This window comes from Acartia tonsa, chromosome 7, assembly GCF_053477335.1.
Source record: "Acartia tonsa isolate MP-2025a chromosome 7, ASM5347733v1, whole genome shotgun sequence".
Taxonomy (NCBI): domain Eukaryota; kingdom Metazoa; phylum Arthropoda; class Copepoda; order Calanoida; family Acartiidae; genus Acartia; species Acartia tonsa.
The window spans coordinates 11,640,161-11,662,799 of NC_137266.1; the positions used below are offsets into that span (position 1 = coordinate 11,640,161).

Below are 22,639 nucleotides of genomic sequence, written 5' to 3' on the forward strand. Positions count from 1 at the left end.
AGAGAATGTAGTTATAATCCACTTGTAATGGAAAGCGACACTCTAACACCCAAGGATATTAGGTTAAGTGACATCCAATAGACAACCAACCCATTGATTGCACCTTTGTCTGAGAAGTCCTAACTGTGCATGTACATGAGTTGCTCCTGTTTATGGGCCAAGGCATTCCCCCTACTTTTACTATTTAAGTGGCGCACTTGGCATAGCAGCAGTAGGAACTATATTTAACATCAGGCTGATATTGGAACTTATCACCTCCCCGACAACGAGCGGATGCGTTACGTGTTGAGCCAAGGTTGCGGGTTAATCTCTCTTCAACATATACATTTCTGTCTTTGATAGCAAATTTAAGGCGAAAGAAGTAAATCAATTTAACTGCCATAATCATACAATTATTATTTTCAGCGAAGCTATCCCAAAACCTGAGGGATTTTAGGGGATAAGACAATGGTACCTACAATTACTATAAACAAAATAACCACATGTAAATACTAATATTGTGAAGAGGTGTACAACCAAATTTAAGACTTAATAAAAGCAAGAGCCTAAAGTTTTTAATCTAACGATTGAGAGATCATATTTATAAAACTTTGGGCATCTATGTAAATTACATATACCTAAACATATTTACATATACCTATTCCCTTTGTACATACTTGTACATACTAGATCAATAAAAGGCAGGGAGGAAGGGAACATTAGGCTGTTTTTTGTACTAGTCCCCAAAGTTTTATGATAACGCTTTCTTATTTGTTGGCATAAAAACAACGAGGACTTTTATCAAATTATGATTGGTTGGTTCTATGTTGAGTGTCCAAACGTCTCACAGAAAGAATAATTTTGTGTATCATCATTGGGAAGTATATTAATTTATCTGCCATTGTCTTATCCCTTAATAGAATGTCTTCCTGTCTGTAGGTATTTATGTCCAATAAGATCTTGTAACTGGTCTGAGGTGAATTCTTTTAAAAATTTGCCTCACTAAAATCAGTTTGCCCCACTAAAATCAGTGAGGCTCATTAAGAAATTAGAGGGGATAATTTTGACTCACTAAAATTTTAGTGGGGCAAACTGATTTTAGTGAGGCAAAAGTTTTTTTTAAGAATTCACCTCTGATGTTTAAACAATAATTATCCATCACTTTGACAATTTTAATGTGAAACAATCTTTAAATATTATATAAGATAACTTTTTCGTCTATTTCCTTTTAAATTAAAGTTAAAAACATCATTTCATTTTTCAAGAATTTTGAGATGTTTTCGGTTTGAGACTAATTTTGATGGAGTATATTTTATAAATTTTCCTTATTTTCTTTATGTTTTAAAAAGAAACTCTCAAATATAAAATTACTAGCCTACAGCTCACGTTGTTCGCTGGTCTGTAATGCTATTGAGAACATTAAATATCTGTAGGGAAAGGGTATAAGGCTGATGCAATTATAAGAGTATAAAATCCGGTAATTAAGAATTCGTATAGGGCCTGATCTTTCAGGGATAAGACAGAAGGCTGTTTTATGTTTGCTGACCCATGCACCTCTACTCTATGAATAACATTGTCCAGCGATTTATCGTTAATGCTCTAAAATATTTTTTTTCAGCTTTTATCAATGATAATCTTTTTAAATGTTGTGTAAATGTTCAAATACCACTAAGCATCATTACTTACTATGTCTGTCTGTTGTGCACCATTTTTGCTTTCATTTGCTTTGCTTTTTATTTTTTTAATTCAAGAGCTTCTATAGTTATGGATGTTGTCATCCTTATTTATTTGTTAAAAGTTTTATTTCTCACCTTCTTCGTTATTCTGTATATAGTGCTTTGAAATTATTAAAATTACTGTAGGGAAAATGTTTATTTTCCCCTCTGCTATTTAACATTGAAGATTGAATTTTTTTTAGACCAATACCAATGCACTTCTGCCCGCATAACCGTCGATCAATCAGTACTGCATAACACAACTTTATTTTCTGATGTCAAAGACTGCTAGTAATTTGTTTGGAGATTTGTATGACCACTGCACTGATCATTGTTCGTCATTCTGTCAGTTATGCCCCTTTTCCTTCTTTTTGCTTTTGTGTTTTTACTTTTACAATTAGGAACGTTGCTACATGTGGATATTATCATCCTTGTTGATGATTTTTAAACTCATGGAGATAATGTACTATATTTATTTTACATCCCCCATGATGATAAATAAAAGTAAGCCTTCTGTTGATTGAAAAGTTTGGACACTTCTTGTTTAGAAGTGATGAAACACAGATCAAGTTTTTTAGTCAAAGTGGTTACTAAACTTTGGTTTACAGTGTAATTTACAGTCAAATGTTCCCTCCTTCCCTGAGCAAAAGAAATTCTGGAATTGAAACTATCCTTCTTACTCTATAATTCACATGGTCCATTAGTCTCTTGGATCAAGATTTCATGTTTTTATAGCTAAAATATTTGTTTTCTCAGCTGCTATCAAAATTAGATGGTTTAAATTTTTAATCAAGATTATAATGACACATTTGCAAAATTCATTTTCATTTAGTAGCTAAGATTATCTTTAATTCAAAATGTCCTTCCGTTCGTCTGTTGGCTATGATTAGAGGAAAATGTGATTTTCTCATTTGCTATTCAATGGCTGTAAAGTTGTGTAAATACTCCCTACATAGCTTTCCAGTATGGGCCTCATTTATTGGTCAGTTCATTCATCCAGTAAGAGGGAAGGAAATGGGGTAAAAGGGTTGTATAATGTTGTTAATGATCTATTTCTTGTTAAAAGCAAAACTTTTTTACAGTGGGGGTTTGTCTGTCCATCCGTACGTCTCTAACAGATAGTTCTGATTGTTAATTTAGGCATATTAGAATTGTCCTATTGAATTCAAACTCGACAATAAAATTCTTAAAACTGTTATGTCCTGCAATGAAGTCAAAGTAAAAATTTTTTTTACCATTACTTTACATAGTTGCCCTATCACCATGACGTTAGTATGTCCAAATTCAATTTTAAGCTATTAAATTATATAGTTACTATTTTTGGTAAATCTAGATATTTCATCTTAAGTGCAATTACTCTAAATTTCTTATATAGAATTGATCGAGTTTCTCTTTTAAGGATTTTGTCATTCTTGTTAATCTTATTAATTATCAGAGATAATTACTCTTTTTAATTAATAATTAATAATTACTGTCGCTCTTTGCCTTACAAATTTTATTCTCTTTTTCTTCAATTAAATGAGTCATTTAATTTAATTAAACAAACTTTAGCATAAATGAATATTTAAATCTCAAGGAAATAAATGATCAAGCGATATAACCTCCCCTCCTCTCTCTCTACTTCTTTCTTTCTCCCTCTCCCCGTTCTCTCTCTCTCTCCCCCCGTTCTCTTTCTCTCCCCCTCTCTCTCTCTCTGTCTCTCTTTCTCCTTCCGTTCTCTTTCTCTCCTTCCCCCAATCTCTCTCTTTCGCTCTCTCTCTCTTTCTCTTGCTTCTCACTCTCACTCTCCCTCTCTTCATACTCAACAAAATAATAAGTTACAACTTTAACGTCTTCGAATATCTGTTAACTTATTTATTCAGTAATTTGTTTTATATTTACACCCAATGTAACAATACACGATTTAACGTTTTGCTTCATTTTTATATATTTTTTAAAGATTAAAGTTCTAATATTTTTCATTTAAAATTTTTGTCCTGAAAGGGTTAAAATGATTAGTTTAATATCTGACCGCATTACGGGGAGTGTCGCACGAATCAATTCATTATAAAACTAAGTTTTCCTATGTTTACTATATTATTAACTTAAGTTTTCTGTTTTATGAATACAAATCAAATACTTCAATGTTATTTAAATAGCAACATGAATATAAAAAATGCATTTATGATGCAAAAAGTAGAATAATGGGTATTATCGTTCTGGGCAATGAGAGTTTAATAGTGATCATTGAAGCACTATGAGTTTTGAACGATACACGATTGGAAGATTCGAGCTCGATTATAGACGTTTATTTCCTATATAGATCTGTCATGGATCTTGATGCAATAAAGCAGGCCATTTTGTAAATGTTAAAAATTGGAAGATTTTATTAAATAAAAGTAATCGCAAATATACTTAGTAAATAATAGTTATATATCGCATTGTATTATAGACAGTTTTCCACAGTTAATAAAATGAAAAAAAAAGATTAAAACCAGTTCTGTTAGCCCTAATTTGACGAAAGCACGGGCTTACAAAATGGTATTAATTCTATAATTTTGCCGTATGGCTGAAAACCGGTTCTAATCCAGCATATATTAATCGGATTCGAAGACAGATTGTTAATGACTGTAGGGAGCTAAGCTTCCGATTTTTTAATGTCACTTACAGTTTTAGATTTTTTTCAAAAAAAGAAAGCCAGATGCCAAAAAAAATTAAATTCAACTAATTACTATTATTAAATTTTTGTAGTAAAAAAGTTGCTTTCATTCTAACATATTTTTCGTCCAGCAAACCAACATTTGTTTAAAATGCATGACACTAAGGGGCTCTTATACCTAATCTTAGATAAGCAAAAAATATATGTTGTTTTTTGGTCTATTTGAGATATATATTAATGCTAAGTAAAAAAAAAAAACAATAAGCAAATTAATTATTAATTTTTACTAATGTAAATTTAATTGGTTTTTAATTGTATGCAAATTAATCATTAAAAATACCTAATTGCTCATGACTAGACTATAAATTAATTATCATAAATAAAAATTCAAAATATCATAAATCAAACAACATTGATTGTTGCACAAAAACTTTTGGCTTAAAAATCCTGAATGACGTCATAATGAAATAATGGACATATATTAAAATGACGTCATTTCAATACTTCAGCCAAAAGTTTTAAGATATATCCATCCTCTGTTTTATAGACACTATACAGAGCTTTATTTCTTATAGTAAAAAAGCATTCCCATATAAACAACCCCTTAAATAGTGGATGTAAATATTCATTCCATTGCAAAAAACGCGATATTGGGTTTGTTAAAATATCCATTTATTTGGCATTTTTCAGGAATGTCAAGCGTGGGAAAATTTTTCGAGTGTGGGAACCATTTAATTTGATTTAAATGGTACATATGATATTCATTTAAATTCATTTTTTGGACCCGTGAGAAAATTTTTTTAACGTGAGAACCATTTAATTTTCTTTGAATTTCATTTTTTGGAAGTGTGGGAAAAAATGGGAGAAAAAATATGTTTTAGTAGAAAGAAATGTTCTATCAGTTTCAAACCTTTTTCATTCTATAGATCATACTGACTTTGGAAAAACTGTCAGACCGATTTTTGAAATTCAATCTGTGAAAAAAGATATTCAAGTTTTAATTTTTTGTTTTGAAAATATTACTTTACATGTATTGACGCCATCTTGGATTATGATAATTTTTTTTTGTTAGAAGATTTTTTTTCTAAAATATTTTTTAAAAATTAACTTTTTACAATAAAAAAATCTTTGAACTTAAATTGACCAATAATTCAAAGATTTTTTCTCTTTGATTTGGAAGATTTTTTATGATTTTTATTTTTTATGTCAAATAAAAACACAACAGTGAAAAAAATGAAAATTAAATGAAAAAACATTTTATGATTTTATTCAAGAAATTATTTGCTAACATCACCTTTTTGTTGCAATAGAATGTTATTTATTTCCCTGGTATCTCATTTATATCCCTGGTATGATTTTAGAAGATTTTAAATTTTTTTTGGAAGATTTTAGAATTTTTATTAATTACTAAAAGAAAGAAAAATTATACCAGGGAAATAAATGAAATTTAAAAACCAAAATTAAACCACATTTTACTAGCATAAAAATGAGTTTTTTTGTTTAAATGAGAATGATATTCCTGTCCAGTTTTTTGTTTAGGAATGAATATTTCTTACCCGAGGGAATAAATGATGGACCGATAGGTCATCATTTATTCACGAGAATAACCCGAGAATACCCCATTCCCATATAAACAACCCCGTAAATAGTGGATGTAAATATTCATTTATTTCCCGGAGGTAGTCATTTTTAGAAGATTTTTAATTTTTTTTGGAAGATTTTTGAATTTTTATTAATTATTAAAAGAAACTTGATATCAGGGATATAAATGATCATAGCCGGGAAATAAATGAAAATTAAAAACCAAAATTAAACCACATTTTAGCACAAAAAATGGGTTTTTTGTTTAAATGAGAATGATATTCCTGTCCAGTTTTTTGTTAAGGAATGAATATTTCTTTCCGGAGGGAATAAATGATGGACCGATAGGTCATCATTTATACCCCATTTCTGGTAATTTCATACAAACAATTAAATTGAATTGTCAAATGGTACTACATTTCTTTATATGTCTTATTTGTAACTCCCCATCTTTCTTTTTTTTTGTCTCAAACTTTTTCAGTATTTGACCTTATACAGGGCGTTTAAAAAAAAACTGCGTTTTCCGGTTTTGGGAAACAACCAGTAGGAGTATGAAAAAATGATTATAGGTCCATATTCTATGTATAAATGTACACCAGATTTGCTTAAGGTGTTTTTTAATATCTCTAAAAATACGGCTTTTCTGATAGGTACATGTAGGAAAAAAATGCTTGATGTTAAATTTGATATATCAATTTGATTGAAATAACTTGTAAATTTTTGAGAAAAAAGTTTTAAAATCCCATTAATAATATGGTAAATGGGTAAATGAAAGTGCATGTTTAATTTTTTGTCATTATTTCCCTTTTTTTTTCTCTGAAAAACGCTTTTTAGATCCTTACAAATTGCAATATTTCTCGTTTTTCTTGGTTGAACAAACTTTAGGTGACTAACTCTTTATAGTATTTTAGATTATAACATAAAAATTAAAATACTTTTTATCCCAAGAAGTTATCTTTAAAAACAAAAAAGTTACAGCAGTTTGTTTTATTTACTTAAAAGTGCAACCTACAAATTAATAGCTTAAATGTTGATGTATGCACTTGAGATTTATGGTTTGACCGTAAATATAAAACATTTGATCCGTATTTGAAGGGGGAGGGGTGGATTATAAATGTCCGTTAAGTAGTTCGTTCAATTAGATGCCAAAAGTGGGCGGAGGTTTTAAAGTTTGACCGGAATTGTCTATGATAAAAAAATGCATTTTATGTTTCAGTAAACCTGTAAAAAAGTTGAATAAAAATTGAAATGAAAATAAAATATGTTTGTTTATCATTTAAGACAGATAGGAATAGTATTTTTTTATAAAACAATATAAAAAGCCTTAAAAACTGACCGAAAAAATTATCATTCATGCTTTTTAGAATTAACCCATTAGTGCCGAACCGGGTTTTAAAACCCGGTGCCAGAAAATGTAAAAAAAAACGGTTTTCGGCTTCATAATTGCATCATTCTCAGTATGAATCCCCCCTCTACTACCCTGGCTTTCATTTCCCCCTGGAGCAGGTAGTTTTGCTTACTTCCGTTTGCCGGTATAGATCAACAAAGTTTGAAAATCATGAAAATTCAAAATACCCCATCTAACTTTTTTGTTTTAATAGTAATGTCGCTGATTTTTTTCGTTAAATCTAAAGTTTATTGACAAGTACATCTATTTGTGAATTCGTTTTATTTAAATTATTATTTTTTATATGATTTTTTTATCGTTTTTTTATGCCCTATATAGGCCCGGTTCGGCATTTCCATTTTGAGTCTGAAATTTTTATTACCCGGTTTCACTAATAGATCTTTTTTGACAACAACAACAAAACAGGGTTTTTTTACCCGAAATCGCCGGCTAAACACGAAATTTGAAATAAATCGCTTCGTATTATACTTGTAGCTCTTTAGATTACATGAGGTTGTGTAGTTTTCAATTACGGATCGTATCAAAGTTCTAAAAAGTGTTCATCTCACTTTTGGCGTTAAAATTTACATTTTTCGATTTTTGGTCAAAATAACCGGGTTTTAAAACTGGGGGAAAGCACCAAAAACGGGTGTTAATGCCTGGTTGGTATTTATGGCCAAGCCGAACCGGGTTTTTTTGCAACTTTCCTGTGCACGCCACTAGAGCAAAACAAAAAAATACGAATTCCGTTTTGACCATTATAAATCTTCCCTGAAACTTACAGCTCGATAGGCCCATAAAAGTGGCGCTCGTCACCAATGGGTAAATCAACTCTAAAATGCGCCGTTGTTTTTAGAGTAATCAATAAACACCTTTTATAAAATTAATCCATATTTTTATAGAGAATAAGAATATATAATTATTTTTTTCATACTCCTACTGGTTGTTTCCCAAAACCGGAAAGCGCAGTTTTTTTTAAACGCCCTGTATATATTTAGCTCATATTATTTTGATATTAAACTGCTTCACTGCTACCGAACGTTGTCGTCCTTTTTTTTATATATTTACTTAACTTTTGGAGTTTCTCTTGAAAACATTACTTTCCATTCCCATGGAGGAAGTAAAATGTATTATGGTTTCAACAATAGAAGTAAAGCTCTCTTAGATTCATCGATTTTAAAAACTTTTCCAGTATGGCTTAGAAACTGATTAATATCCACTGGATTAGAACCGGTTCTCAGCCACTCTGGAAAAAGCAGGTACAGTATCGTATTAGAGACAATATTCCTCAAATATAAGAATAAGAATTATTATATAAAAACCAGTTTTGTTAGCCAAGGCCTTCGGCCCCTCCGAGCTACCAAAACTCGTTTTAATCTTATAATTTTTCATTTTGATTTCCGCGGAAAGCGGTCTGTAATACGATGCGATAAATACTTATTTCTTCTCTGTTTGGCTTGAAACCATAATAATTGATTGGTATAAAGTTTTCAGTGAAGCTTTTTATTAACCATAGTCAAGTTTGGAGCAAACCTATTCTGTAAAGTAAGTGCACTAAAGACTAGGGGCGCATCCTATAAGTCATTTGCAATGGTTTATCATGCAAAGGGTACATATAAAGAAACACATACTTTTTCTATATTCAGTCTATTGTCATTCTATTTTAGCGTCTATTACTTGAGGCTGGCTTATGGCTAGACTGAAATTTTAAAACACTAAGGAAATATTTCAAAATTTTATTTTTATATTCATTCCGATGAAAAACGTTTCTATTTTAACTTTCAAAGTTTAATTAAGTTAAAATGGGTGAAATAGACTTAAGATCAACTCACGAAGAACCTCAGGGATCTAAAGGGATATGGCAATGGCTGATAAATTGATGTACATCCCCAATGATGATACACAAAATTAACCCTTTTTAAGATTACAATTAGTGGTTGAAACGCTTGGACACTCTACTTAATGAATTAACCGATCAAAAATCAATAAAAGTCCCCAAAGTAGTTGAGCCAACGAATAAGAAAAGGTTATTTCAAAACTTTTCGGGCTAGTGTAATAAACAGCCCATGTCCGCTTCCTCCTTCGAAATACTTAGCAATACATGGAGTACACATTATTCCTTTTTAAAAGCGAAGCTTTTCTATAAATAGGGTCGGTCCGTACGTCCATCCGTCCGCCCGTGACGGATAGCTTTTTTCGTTAATTTAGGCATGTTAGAATTGTTCTATTGATTTTAAACTTTGATTGATGATTACTGTAGTAGTTAGTTACGATTTATTTTATCTAAACCGTCATTAGCTTGTTATTGCTGCGATGTTTTTCATATCTATAATACAAAGTAGAACGATGTCTGTCTGTCTCTTTGTCTCTTTGTTTGTCTGTCTGTTTGTAGCGAAGGATCTCGCTAACCGCTGAACCGATCGGGTTCTCCATTACAGGGTCGCTTCTCATAGGTCCCGGGAAGGTTTATAGTTATTTTTTGGGGGGTGGGACACCCCCAACCCTCCAAAAATGAAAAATACCCCCCCCCCAAAAAAAAGTTGGGTCTACTACCCCCCCCCCCAAATTTTTTTTTTTTTTATTATCCTTTTAAATCTTAAATACGAAAAATTTGTTTCATCAAACCTCTTGGGGAAAAAAGCCCCTAGAGGCTAGGGGCTAAGCCGCTTGTACTCTAATAAAGCAGTACTCGCAGCGGGATAAAATAACGATATCCCCCAGACACCACCTACTGGTTGAACGAACTGACCAAAAAATCAAGCCACTTTAGTAACCTAAATTAACGACAAATTTTCCTGTCATAATATGCAAGTATATTCTATTTCTATTATTACAAAAATAAAACATTCAAATTATTATTTGTTCTTATATGAATAAAGATATTCTTCAGCTACAGGGAATGCTTATCTTTCCAAAAATAACTTAATGTTCATTTGCTTTGTAATAAATGTTATTAACATTCACTTTTGATAAAGACATGCCGATAATATTTCAATAAAAACAACTTTTAATACATGCAAAAAATAGTGCCATATGATGACATTACATTATTGAAAGAGTCTATGATGAAAGCAGTAAATGTTGTGCAGTAATGATTTTTTAAAGATGAGAGTGAAATAGATTTTTTCTAGATAAATTATCCCTTGCTGCATATTCTTATATTGTGTATCTCTTGTAAAAGCTATAGATTTAGATTCTGAGCTAGAAAATTCATTCATTATTCAAATCTGTTTGTGGGAAACATCAATTTGGAGTTTAATACTTATATAGGAAGAATTATACAGTTTGTTATTTTCTAACTTTATCATTAACACAATTAAATTGAGAGGCACAAAACTTTAGGGAAGGCCCCCTTCTCAAAAAAAAAACCTAAAAATGGTGTTGTTTTTTTGGTCATTTTTCATAAGGCTAGGAACGAGATATTTTGAAAAAGACAAAAGTTCCTGATTCAACTCCTCAATAACTTTTCTAGGAGCACAATGAAGCCATAGTTCTGATTCATAGTTTTGACTCCCATTCAAAAGAAGCTATACAATTTTAGGTTTGAAAGCCTACGGTTTTTAGACTTAAGATAAATTTTAAATTATCCAGAGGTGTATTATATGTATAAAAATCATGTGCAATTTACCGATTTGGTCTCAGATAAAAATGTCCAAAATCGACCCACCCTAAAGAATAATACTTTTAGTTTTTGAGTTGTTAAACAAGTTTCATGCTTATCAAAGTGTTAACAATGGAGTGGGGACAAAACACCTAATTTAAAAATACCTAATTTAAAAATGCCTAATTTTATAAATGTCTAATGTGACAAAACACCTAATTTATAAATACCTAATTTAAAAATGTCTAATTTAAAAATACCTAATTTTAAAAATGCCTAATGTGACAAAACACCTAATTTTAAAAATGCTTAATTTTATAAACACCTAACTATAAGGCATTTTTAAATTAGGTGTTTTGTCTCCACTCCTTAACAACAACGTTGGAATTTGTAAGTATTGAACCCGAGTGCTAATGGAAATTCAGCCAAATTATAAATTACAAATTTTGAATCCACTTTGATGTTCCTTACTTTGCTTCAATTTAACAATTTGTCTTAGATTTTTACAGGGATTATGAATTTTAACTTAGGAAATAAATAAAAATATTTGTTCTTTTTTATCCATCTTTTTAAAACCTTACAGAATATCATAATAGTTTTAGTTATATTGCATCGTATTATAGGCAGCTTTCAGCGGATATTAAAATGAAAAATTATAAGATTAAATCCAGTTTTCAGTATGACTGAGAACCGGTTTTAATCTAGTGGATAATAATCGGATTCGAAGCCATACTGGAAATTTTCAGAACTCTAATTTAAAAAGTTGCATATTTTCTTTCTAAATTTTCTATATATTATTAATTTATCATTTACTTACTTTTTTGTAAAGAAAATCCATGAATGTACAATTACAACATTTCTCAAAAATAAAATATGGCAGATAAATATTGTGGAAAAGAATAATTTTATTAGCCATTGTTCTGTCCCTGTAAATTTGAAGAAACTGCATTTCTAATTAGAATGTGCAACAAAAATTCCAAAAAAGTCACAGAAATAGCAACAATTTTTAGAAAATATTTTTTTCCAGTGCAAATTAAAAGAAAAGATTAAGAATAGTGTATTTATCGCATCGTAATAAAAACAGCTACCACGGATATAAAAATATACAATTATAAGATTAAAACCAGTTTTTTAGCCCCGAGAATCCAAAGGCACTGGCTAACAAAACTGGTTTTAATAATATCATTGTACATTTTTTTCTAATCCAGCGGATATTAATCGGTTTTGAAGCCATACTGGAATGACAGTTCTAATATTAAAGAGCCTATACAGCCTAAGCGCCTAAATGACGTCATAAAATACAGATGACAACTGATACTGAAGTTCTATCTTTTTAGTATAAAATTGACATATTTTGAGAATAGATTTGTTGAATAAGTCTTGACTTAATTTAAATGTACACCTTTTATGATAAACGGCAATTTTTCTTTCTCTTTTTTTTACTTCTGGTTTTCAATCAACTAACACTTTTTTAAAGAGAATATCTTGGAATAATCTTTGTTTAATATTGTTATAATAACTCTTATAATTCAGATGTAAACGTTTTTATGTATATAATTAATACAAATAAAGAATCAAATAATAATAATAACAACTGATATGCCAATACACAGACTAAATTATCAATGGCAGGCCAGTATACATTTTAATTAACCAATGGTAAGCCAGTATGTCGTGATTTCTTATAGGCACTATAAACAGGAGAAATTTTTCCGAGGCTATTTTGTCCAAGATTCACATAGCTTGAAACAATTGTATTTTTGCAAACCAACTGACAAGGCCTTTTGAGTATCTTTGCTCAGGGAATAAAACGGATAAGACAATTGGCGATAAATTGATGTACATCCCCAACAATAATACACAAAATTACCCCTTAAGTAGATTAAAATTATTGGTTGAAACGTTTGAACACTCAACTAATCAAAATACACTAAAGTCTTCAACGAATAAAAAAATATTATTATAAAACTTTGGGGACTAGCCTATTGTCCCCTTTCTCTCTGATTTTTGCTATTATACATTTATGAATGCTTTGTTTAAAAATAGTTTTTAAACTGTTGTAAAGTGAAAAGTATTCAAATATAAACTTAAACTTTCTCGCATGAGCACTTGAGCAGAGACATGTTTTATACTTTATGGGATTTTAATTTATCTAGACTTGTTTGTATTCATAAAGTTATAAGACAATAGCCGCTAAATTCATGTACATCCCTAATAAGTATAAACAAAATTATCACTTCTTTAGATAACAATTTGTTGCTGAAACTTTTCAACACTCAAGTTAATGAATCAAAATTAAGTATATATATTCTCCAAAGATGTTAAGCCAACGAATAAGAAACTTTAAAAATTTTGGGAGTTAAATTTAACGGAGTTAAAAGAGGGGTTGCAAAGTTTTAGTTGTGGGGGGAGGAAGACTAACCTTTTTAATCCCATTCTTGGATGTCTATGCTATTCCATTTTTTATAGGAAATCAAATTAACATTTCAATCAATTTGATTATTTGTCTCTTTCCTTGGGATAAAATTATTTTTAAAAGATTTTGTATTTTAAAGTACAACTACAAGAGCAGGAAACTAAAAGAAAAAGTTGTTAAATGTTGATCTCCTTTTGAGGGTCTCTAAAAAATTCTTTAAAATTCCACTAAATACAAAGAAAAGCCGCAACTTTCGAAAAGAGTTAAAGTTTTTCAAGTCAGATTCAAGAATATTGCTATTTGAACCTGCCCAGTACCTATAAGAAACAACCCCCTGTAAAGGATAACCATATCGGTCCATCGCTTAGCAAGATGCTTCGGTACAGACAGAAAGACAGACAAACAAACAAACATCTTAATCTTTATTATAAGGATATACACACTAAGAGACCGACAATAAAAACTGAACAACGCATTTAATTTGTAGAGTACCTTTACTCCAAAAAAATAAAAATACAGTCTAATATATAAATAGTTTATTTATTTAAAATGCTAGCTATCTATAATATAAATAACAAAGTGTATCAGTAAATTATCAACAAAAAATCTATCAAATTATTTTCATTTGACATTTTTTTACAATTGTATCATATAACAAGTGGTTTAAATCTTTTGCTTTTTATAAAAAAACAATAAAAATACATACATATGATTTAAAATCTTTTTTCTTTGTAATAATTTTAAAATATAGTGAGGTTTTGATAATCTAAAATATGGTGTAAAATTGAAATTAGTAATCACATAAAGAACCAATTTAGTCCAAAAGTTGCCCAGCAATTGCCTTAAGTTTTTTTTCATTTCATTTTTTAGGTTTGATGATTTTTAGTAAAAAAAAACGTAGACTTTTATGTTTCTTAGATTATTTAACTTAAAATAATACATGCAATATTTTTTGAAATGATAAAGTTGCAGTAAATTTTATTTTAGTGATAAACTATTGAATCAAAAAATAATGGAGTAGTTTCGCTACTAACAAACTCTGTATGAACTATAAAGTATAATTGCTATTTTTTTTTAAAAAAATGCAACAGCTTTATTGGGTCAACAAAAGAAAATAAATAGAAATAATTACAATTTTGAAAAACCAGGGCTCGACAACCGCAATTCAAACTCCCACAGTCGCCATTAAAATTTCAGATAATCTGTTAAATCAAATATACAGCTAATGGACCAACTGATTGCTTAATATATTTTTTCATTAATCTTGGCAACGCTAAGATACGCTGCCGCTAAGTTGCATTTAAAACTGCGTCTGCCAAACCTTGCTTAAAATTTGTGTATTTTTCCTTGTTATTTTGTGCCATTATTGCTTCCAACCATAATTAATTTCCATTGCTTAATTCATATTGCATTGCAGCCAGGAAAAAGGGACATACATCAGTAGCTTGAGAATTTAAATATCACATGGATCTAAAAGAATAAAACAATGGTGTACATCCCCAAATATACACTAAATTACTCCTTGGGACTACAATTAGCGGTTGAAACGTTTGGACACTAATATAAGTCGCCTAAAGTTGTTAATTCAACGAATAAGAATACGGTATTATGAAAATTTGGGGACGGGTGTAATAAACAGTTCAATGTCCCCCCCCCTCCCCCTGTGAATATCAGCTAGTTTCATTTGATTATAAAGATAAATATGCTATTATATTTCGACATTAATACTACTTGAAAGCAATATCTAACATTAAACAAATGAAGGACACGCGCTTTAAAATTTCAAAGCCAATTCACTGATCCCTTTCTCCTAGCTTAACATAAATAACAAATTTTATACATAAAATTATGCAATTTGATGTTGTATGACAAATTTTCTATAAGACAAGGATTATTATATCCATAAGTAGCGCAGAAGGGACAAACAAACAATATGATTTAGATAAGTTAGTAGTTACTATCAGTGACAGACAGAGAGACTTACAGATAGATCATATTTAATGAGTAACTCTATAACGGAAAGAAGAAACCAAACAAAAAATTTTGTTCCCTATATTGTACTATTCTTTAAAAGTAAAATCAAAATTAAACTATTGAATTCCTAAGTTCAGCCACTCTATATTATTGATTTTAACTTTAGATAGTGAATTAGGAGATTTCATTCCATAGAATGTTTATGTATATTTTGTTACTTGCTACAGCTTTTTTTATGACATTTATAACTTTATGGACCTTCTATTGTTTTTTTTTTTTTTTTCATTATTAGCAATATATTTTTCCAACTCATGTGCTGCTTATGGATATTATTGCACTTGTTACAATAATAATGAAATTTAAAAAAACAAATTGACAAAAAGAATAACAAAAAATCAAAATTATGATATGATATGGTGAAAAAATAGAAGAGCAGCAGCTGGTACTAGATAGAGACCATGTGGACACAGGTTTAGAACCCAGCCAAGGAGACACAGGTTCGAGTCCCAGGACAACCTCAAACCACCACCAGAGGTCTTGTCAGAAAGTAGGGGGGCTGAAATAGAAAAAAAGATTATTCTACAGAAAAGATTCATACTGGTTCCGGACAGGTTTTGGAATATTCTTCATTTAATCATAAATAACGTAAGCCACCTAAAAGGCTTGCATTACTGCTGCTATATCAGGTGCGTGACATTAATTAGTAGAGTAAAGGGAATGGCTTAGCCCAAAACAGGCGAAACTCATTATTATAAACAGATTGGACTTCCAGGCAAAGTTCGTACAATGAAAGAGTTGGTTGTCTGTTGGGTATTACTGAAACTAATAACCCAGGTTTTTGGATAGAAAACGAGAGATTTGGCTCCCCTTATCCTTGGTTTTTGGGCCTGCCTTTAGAGTGTCATGGATAATAGCCTCGCCCTTATGAGGTAATTGATCTTAATCATAAATTTTATCTAACATCGCAATTACAAAGCTAGTTCTTACCGTTTTTCTTGAAGATAGGCTGAGAGTCTTTGATCTCCATGGGCTGCTTATCTAAAATATAGAAAATCGTTGAATATTTTACAAAAATAAATTCTGAAAGATAGGTTATGTCTAATTGAGCCAATAGGAGAATCGCATCGGTACATACATTTAATCTCATTGGTTGAAATTGTGTACACATTTTGTTACAAACGCGTGTTTTTTTTTTCATTTCGTACATAGATAAAAGTCAGCTGTAAACATTATATTTTCTTAGTAGAAAGCTTTGTGGAATCAGAATTAATTGCCCAAAAATTTCGTCTTCAATTTGAAAGAGGTGGATTCTTTAAAAAAAAATTAGGCTGGCTACTCGCTGGTGAGGCAAAATTTTTTAAGGAAAAATACTCCAAAATCGAATTAAAAAATTTACAAAAATTAAATAAAATCTTAAAAGGGTTATTATCATATGATTTTGTTTAATTTTTGTAGATTTTTAATGTGCTTTTGGATGATTTTTCACAAAAATGATTTTGCCTCACTATCGAGTAGCGAGTCTATCATTTTTTAAGAATCCACATCAGCTTGAGTCGAAAGTAAACAATACTTTAGTCTGCTAGAAATGTTCCTTCTTAGATTTGATGAAAAAAGGGTTCAGAATATGCTTCTATTCTTATATTTCTATTGTCAGGGGTAAGACAATGGATGATAAATTATCGTACACTCCCTGGTATGATTATAAAAATTTCTTCATACGTAGTTTAGAATTATCAGTGAAAAGGTTTATACCAATCAAATAAGATTTTAATATAATCCATAGATTAATAGAAAGTGTTTATTGTTTACAAAATTTTGGTTGCTTGTATGATTTTTGTAACTATATATGTGCTTAGATAAAGATATTTGTTCCTTATAAACTAGAACTCATTAATTTAATGTTATACTTATTTTTTTACGCAGAAGAAAAATACAGAAAAATATTTTTGTTATTTTTTGGAGGAGCATAGCTACAATATTCTACACTTTGTCCGTTTTACATTTTACAAACTTGCTTCCCCCCCCCCCCTCTTTTTTAAACAAAAATACATAATAACAATTTTTCTGGTTTTTGCTATCTTTCCAAGTTTCTATATTATAAGGTTGTAAGGTGTTTTTATAAGTTCTAGAAGGGTGGTTTTAGTCAAATATTATCAGTGCGAGAGGGGACTTTGGACTGGAAATTAAACTTGTACACAAAGTTTTATAACCATATTATCTTATTCCTTTGCTTAGGAACTTTTGACACATTTGTTAAGTTTTAGATGTTTAGTTTCAAATTTTAATCTACAGAAATTGTCTAATCTCTTAAGATACCAGAATATCATTATTATTAAAAAAAGGCTTCGCCAATGATCGAAATAATTTTTCTTGATTTTATATCATTAGTTTGATTACTATGAAAAAAATAAGCATAGAGGAATTATTTTTGTTTGGCTCTTCGTGGATTTTTGCCAAAAATATTTGTAAAAACAGTAAAGAATAACAAAAATATTGTAATAAATTGTAATTAATCGCATCGTATAATACACAGCTTTCCGAGGATAGTAAAATAAAATAGTATATGATTAATTTTAGTTTTTAGCCCGAAGTCCCGGTCTAACAAAACTGGTTTTTATTCTTGGAAAATTGTCTGTAATACGATGCTATACATGGTTTTTCATTATGGCTGAAAACCTGTAATCAATTTATTTTTACATATTATTAACTAGACAGACTGACCAACAAATGCTGTAGAGTTGCTATACTACGTCTTTGCTTACCTCTTTGAAACATATAAACAGTAAATTGTTCCGAATATGGACCCCATCCATGCATATTTCTACTGCGCACTTCAACCTGCATATACAAAAATGTTAATACTAAAAACAAGGATGACAACATCCATAAGTAGTAAAGCTCAAAAATCATGAACATCCAGAATGAACTATAGAGTATTTAAATACAAAATAAAAATTTATATAAAATCACGAAACCTTTCATGATTTATAATGTGGAAATCTATGAATCGATCTAGCACCACAACCAACTAAATCTTAATGAAACTTTGTGGAATTATGTAAAATGTAAACTTATTCAATTCCTGAAAATTTCTGCCATCTATCTGGACTAGGAGTTGAAAAAAAGCTTGAACACTTAAAAAACTAGGAATCGATCTAGCACCCCAACCAATAAGCAAATATCACCAAACCTTTGTAGAAGAATTTGAATATATTTGATCCTTGAAAATTTTAGACTTCTATCTTTAATAGAAATAGAGAAAATCATGAAAACTTGAAAATCTAGGAATCGATCTAGCACCCCAATTAATTGACATATTTCAATGAAACTTGGTGAAAATATGAAGAATGATAACTTATTTAATCCCTAAAAATTTCAGCTGTCTATCTTTTATAGGAGCCGAGTAAATTACGTTTCCCCCAAAACTTTCAGACATACATACAGACGGACATTTCAAATTATAGAGTAGCTGTGCTACTAAAAATGCGGGATTACTGTGGATATAGAATATACGTGGATATTATGACAAGGGAAAAATTATCTTCAATTTAGGTTGCTACTATAGACATCACTTTTTGGTCAGTGCATTCATCCAGTAGGAGGGAAGGGAAAGATTGAAAGGCATCTACAAGTTTTAATTTATTATAGTACATGATTATCTGGTTTAAGATACAAGTAATAAAAAATCCATTGTAATTACAATACTAATTTTATGAGCCTAAACATTTTTTTGTTTATATCATAAACCAGGAAGTGATTGATCAAAATATTATTTTCTGGAAACTGTAAGCAAGAAGATTGGATGGCCAGCAAGTCCCAAGAGAGAGTTAGAGACAATTTTTCAAGTACTAAGATACAATGATCTAAAGGAACAATATAATGGCCGATGAATTAATGCACATCCCCAATGATTATGAACAAAATTACCCTTCTGTACATTACAATTAGTTGTTGAAACATATGGACACTCAACTTAACGAACCAGTCAATAAAAATTCAATAAGTCCCCAAAGTTGTTAAGCCAACAAATAAGAAAACGTTGTTACAAAACTATTTGGGCGATGCTGTGAGTATTGATGCAAAAAATATGACGTAACAAAAAAATTAGCCAATGAGAGGCCGTTATTGACCTATGGCGGCAATGGTAGTGGACTCTCATTGGCTAATTTTTTTTGTTACGTCATATTTTTTGCACCAATACTCACAGCATCTATTTGGGCTAGTGTAATCAACAGCCCAATCCCACCCCCCCCCCCTCCCTGAATAAGGTATCTCTTTTTAATATTGTATATTTTTAGATTAATTATTTTGATTGTGATACTCCTAATAAACCAACTTCCATAATTCCTTTTAATTTGTTACCAACAACATTATCCATATAGGTAATAAACTAGCGGCTACGTCCCAAGAGGCCGCTAGGGGCTTTTAAGGTAAGGTGGGGTATTCGACCCCCATCACTTTTTTAAAAAAAGATAAGTTGTTCTAGGGAGGGTGGTGATACCCTTCCTTAATAGTTATAAACCTTCCTAGGATCTGGGATAAGAAGCTACCCTATAAAGGAGAGCTATATCTGTAAAGTGGTTAGCGAGATCCTTCGGTATACACAGTCACACACAGACACAGGTCCTGATACTTTATTATAAGGATAAAATATAGATTTTAAAGTGCTCTGGAAAATGACACTTAAATTTAAAATGAGCACAATTTAGACAACATATATGTAAATAAAGCTTTTACGTAAACTGCTAGATTTTAATTTGAAATTCCATGCATGCAAATAAAAATTTCAGAGCTATAATTAAAAATTTACATAAATTAGAAATTTATGTCTCAGAGTACGAAAAACTTGGAACTTGCATAAATATTCATAAAAATGTTATTTTCAACTTAATTCTTCTTTTTGTTATTTTCAAATTTGAACTTTAGCCAAAATTAGCCCAGGTAGGAGCTACAATATTTTAAAGTTTGTTTTCCAACGAATTCTTAAAAAATACACTATTCTAAGACAAAAAGATATATTTCAATTTTAGCAATCAATTTCAATTCGTTTTGTCTCTTGTAGAAGTGAATCAAGCAATATTAGCTTGGTCGTTTTACAATAGAAGCTACAATCCATGGAGGGAGAGTACATTGGGCTGTTTATTACACTAGTCCCCAAAGTTTTATAAGATTTAATGAAAATCAAAGGGTTGTAATCTATAAAATTTTATGTATCATCATTGGGGATGTGCATTAATTTATCGACCATTATCTTATCCCTTTAGACCCCTAGCTACAATAAAAGGACATCTATAGGACAGCTAATCTTTGATTGCAAGATCTTTGTCTAAAAGTATTATTTGTATTATCTATTATTAATATCTTGAATATGACGCGGTATAAGACAAATTACATCAATTAAGCAAATCCTTAAAAAAATAAACAGCTTTCCGCGGATATTAAAATGAAAATTATAAGATTATAACCAGTTTTGGAAACACCTAAAGGCCGGGCTGTTATTTATTTTATGTGTTTGTTTTACAATCGTGGAAAATTGTCTATAAAACGACGCTATACTTGATTTTTCACCATGGCTGAGAACCAGTTCAAATCCAGCGGATATTCCTCGGTTTCCAAGCCACACTGTAATAATTACCTTATACGTTTGGTTGCTTATTAGTCCTTTGAAATTGTAACTTCTAGCTTCACCACTAAAAAAAATGTTGATTTTAGTAAAATTATTTTAAAAGTATACCAACATCCACAAAATTTTTATAATTTTTATTTTATAATTCGTTCAAAATTATCTATGACACAATTCGAAACATGATTTTTCAGTATGATTTATTTACCTTGTTTTAACCTTCTTTACTTCTGCTAGGATTTCTTTATGTTTTGTTGTATTTGCCTAAAAATAATAATTTCAAATTAATCATTTTAACAATATCAGATTATAAAAAGTTATGTTTTAAGTACCATTAAAAATATACTTATAAGAATTATAGTGCAAAATTAATTTAATAAAATTCAGCGTGACCGCTTAATATGTTCTTGTTAAAGGCTTATCGTAATTTATTTATTTACCAGCGGCTACTCCCCTAGATGGGCACTTGATTTTTTTAACTAAGATTTTTTTTTTAAAGTAAAAAAAACTCATGACTAATAAAATGCCTCCCTTAAAAGCATGCTGTATTTTTTCCAATAAACATTGAATTTACCTCCAAACCTTTAAAACCTTGTGTTGCAAAATGTACCAAATGTCTTATTTCTTTTTAAAAATCAGCTTAATTTAAAACATTTGAGCTCGATCTGAGTTTTTTAACTCCTCCTTCCCCATAAAAAGAATGGGCTAGTCCTTGTCTAAGTTTGATGTTGTGCGTTAGACAGATTTACAGACAGGCATTATACTACTTTGAAATGTAGACTTAAATTTATTTTTACTTTTACTTTTACTAGCGGCTATGTCCCTAGAGGCCTCTCCCAAAATAGTTATAAATCTTAGCAGGACCTATGAGAAACTACCCTATAAAATAGAACTATTCCTGTTTAGCAGTTACATGATACTTCGGTAGAGACAGATAAATAGACAGACAAACATCCTCTTACTTTATTATAAGGATTGTCTATTTTTTTTGTCTATGTATATGTGTATTATCTTTTATTCTCTCCCATTTTATATAAAATATCTTATTTAAAACTTGACAACTACTTGAACAAGATATTAGCTATGCAAATTTAAAATCTCACTTTTTTAATAAACATAATTAAATTGTTAAATAATCAAATTTTAAAAATGTAAATTTATGTCTAATCCTACTCTAAAATTTATAAAGAAATATTCATCAAAAGTGCGAAGTCTCTACAGAGGCAAAGTTTTATTTTACATTTTATAAAAAAAAGACAAAATCATCTTAAAACTTAAAATCTTGAAGATAGACCCATATCAAAAGTGTTACTTTATTAGTTCTTAAAAATAGATGTACAATTGACAGCAACGTTGGTTTGATAATATTAATCTGCTGCCGTTAATTTCATATTTCTTGTTGATATTTGTAAATATATTAGTTGCAAAGAATAAGATTTAATTTCAAACTGAAATTAAAATTTTAAAATTTTGTAAGTGCCTATTGTTACATTTTTTTGTATGAATGAATAATCATTTTTCTCGTATTCATTCGAATCCGGTGGATAGGAACCGGTTCTCATCCATACGAAAAAACTATGTCTAGCATCGTATTATATCCAGATTTCTACGAATATAAAAATGAACAATCATAAGATTAAAACCAGTTTTTTTAGCCGGTGCCTTCGGCAACTCGGGGCTAAAAAAACTAGTTTTAATCTCATAATTGTACATTCTATATCCGCG

The 22,639-nt window shown here is 30.0% G+C and overlaps 2 protein-coding genes across 2 annotated transcripts in view; both read right to left on the reverse strand.

Moving 5' to 3' along the window:
* LOC145324830 (nucleoporin NUP35-like) overlaps positions 1 to 20,381 on the reverse strand; it is a 327,729-nt gene extending 307,348 nt beyond the window's left edge. The window contains exon 1 of the mRNA XM_080167506.1: positions 20,344 to 20,381. The gene's annotated coding sequence lies outside the window, so the exon portion shown is untranslated. The remainder of the gene's footprint in view (positions 1 to 20,343) is intronic.
* Positions 14,398 to 22,639, reverse strand: part of LOC145324829 (opioid-binding protein/cell adhesion molecule-like) — a 130,319-nt gene continuing 122,077 nt past the window's right edge. The window contains exons 14-18 of the mRNA XM_080167505.1: positions 21,123 to 21,178; positions 20,927 to 20,981; positions 18,054 to 18,129; positions 16,279 to 16,329; positions 14,398 to 15,847 (exon numbers count right to left, since the gene is read on the reverse strand). Coding sequence (XP_080023631.1) covers positions 15,693 to 15,847; positions 16,279 to 16,329; positions 18,054 to 18,129; positions 20,927 to 20,981; positions 21,123 to 21,178 — 393 coding nt within the window. The 3' untranslated portion in view covers positions 14,398 to 15,692. The remainder of the gene's footprint in view (positions 15,848 to 16,278; positions 16,330 to 18,053; positions 18,130 to 20,926; positions 20,982 to 21,122; positions 21,179 to 22,639) is intronic.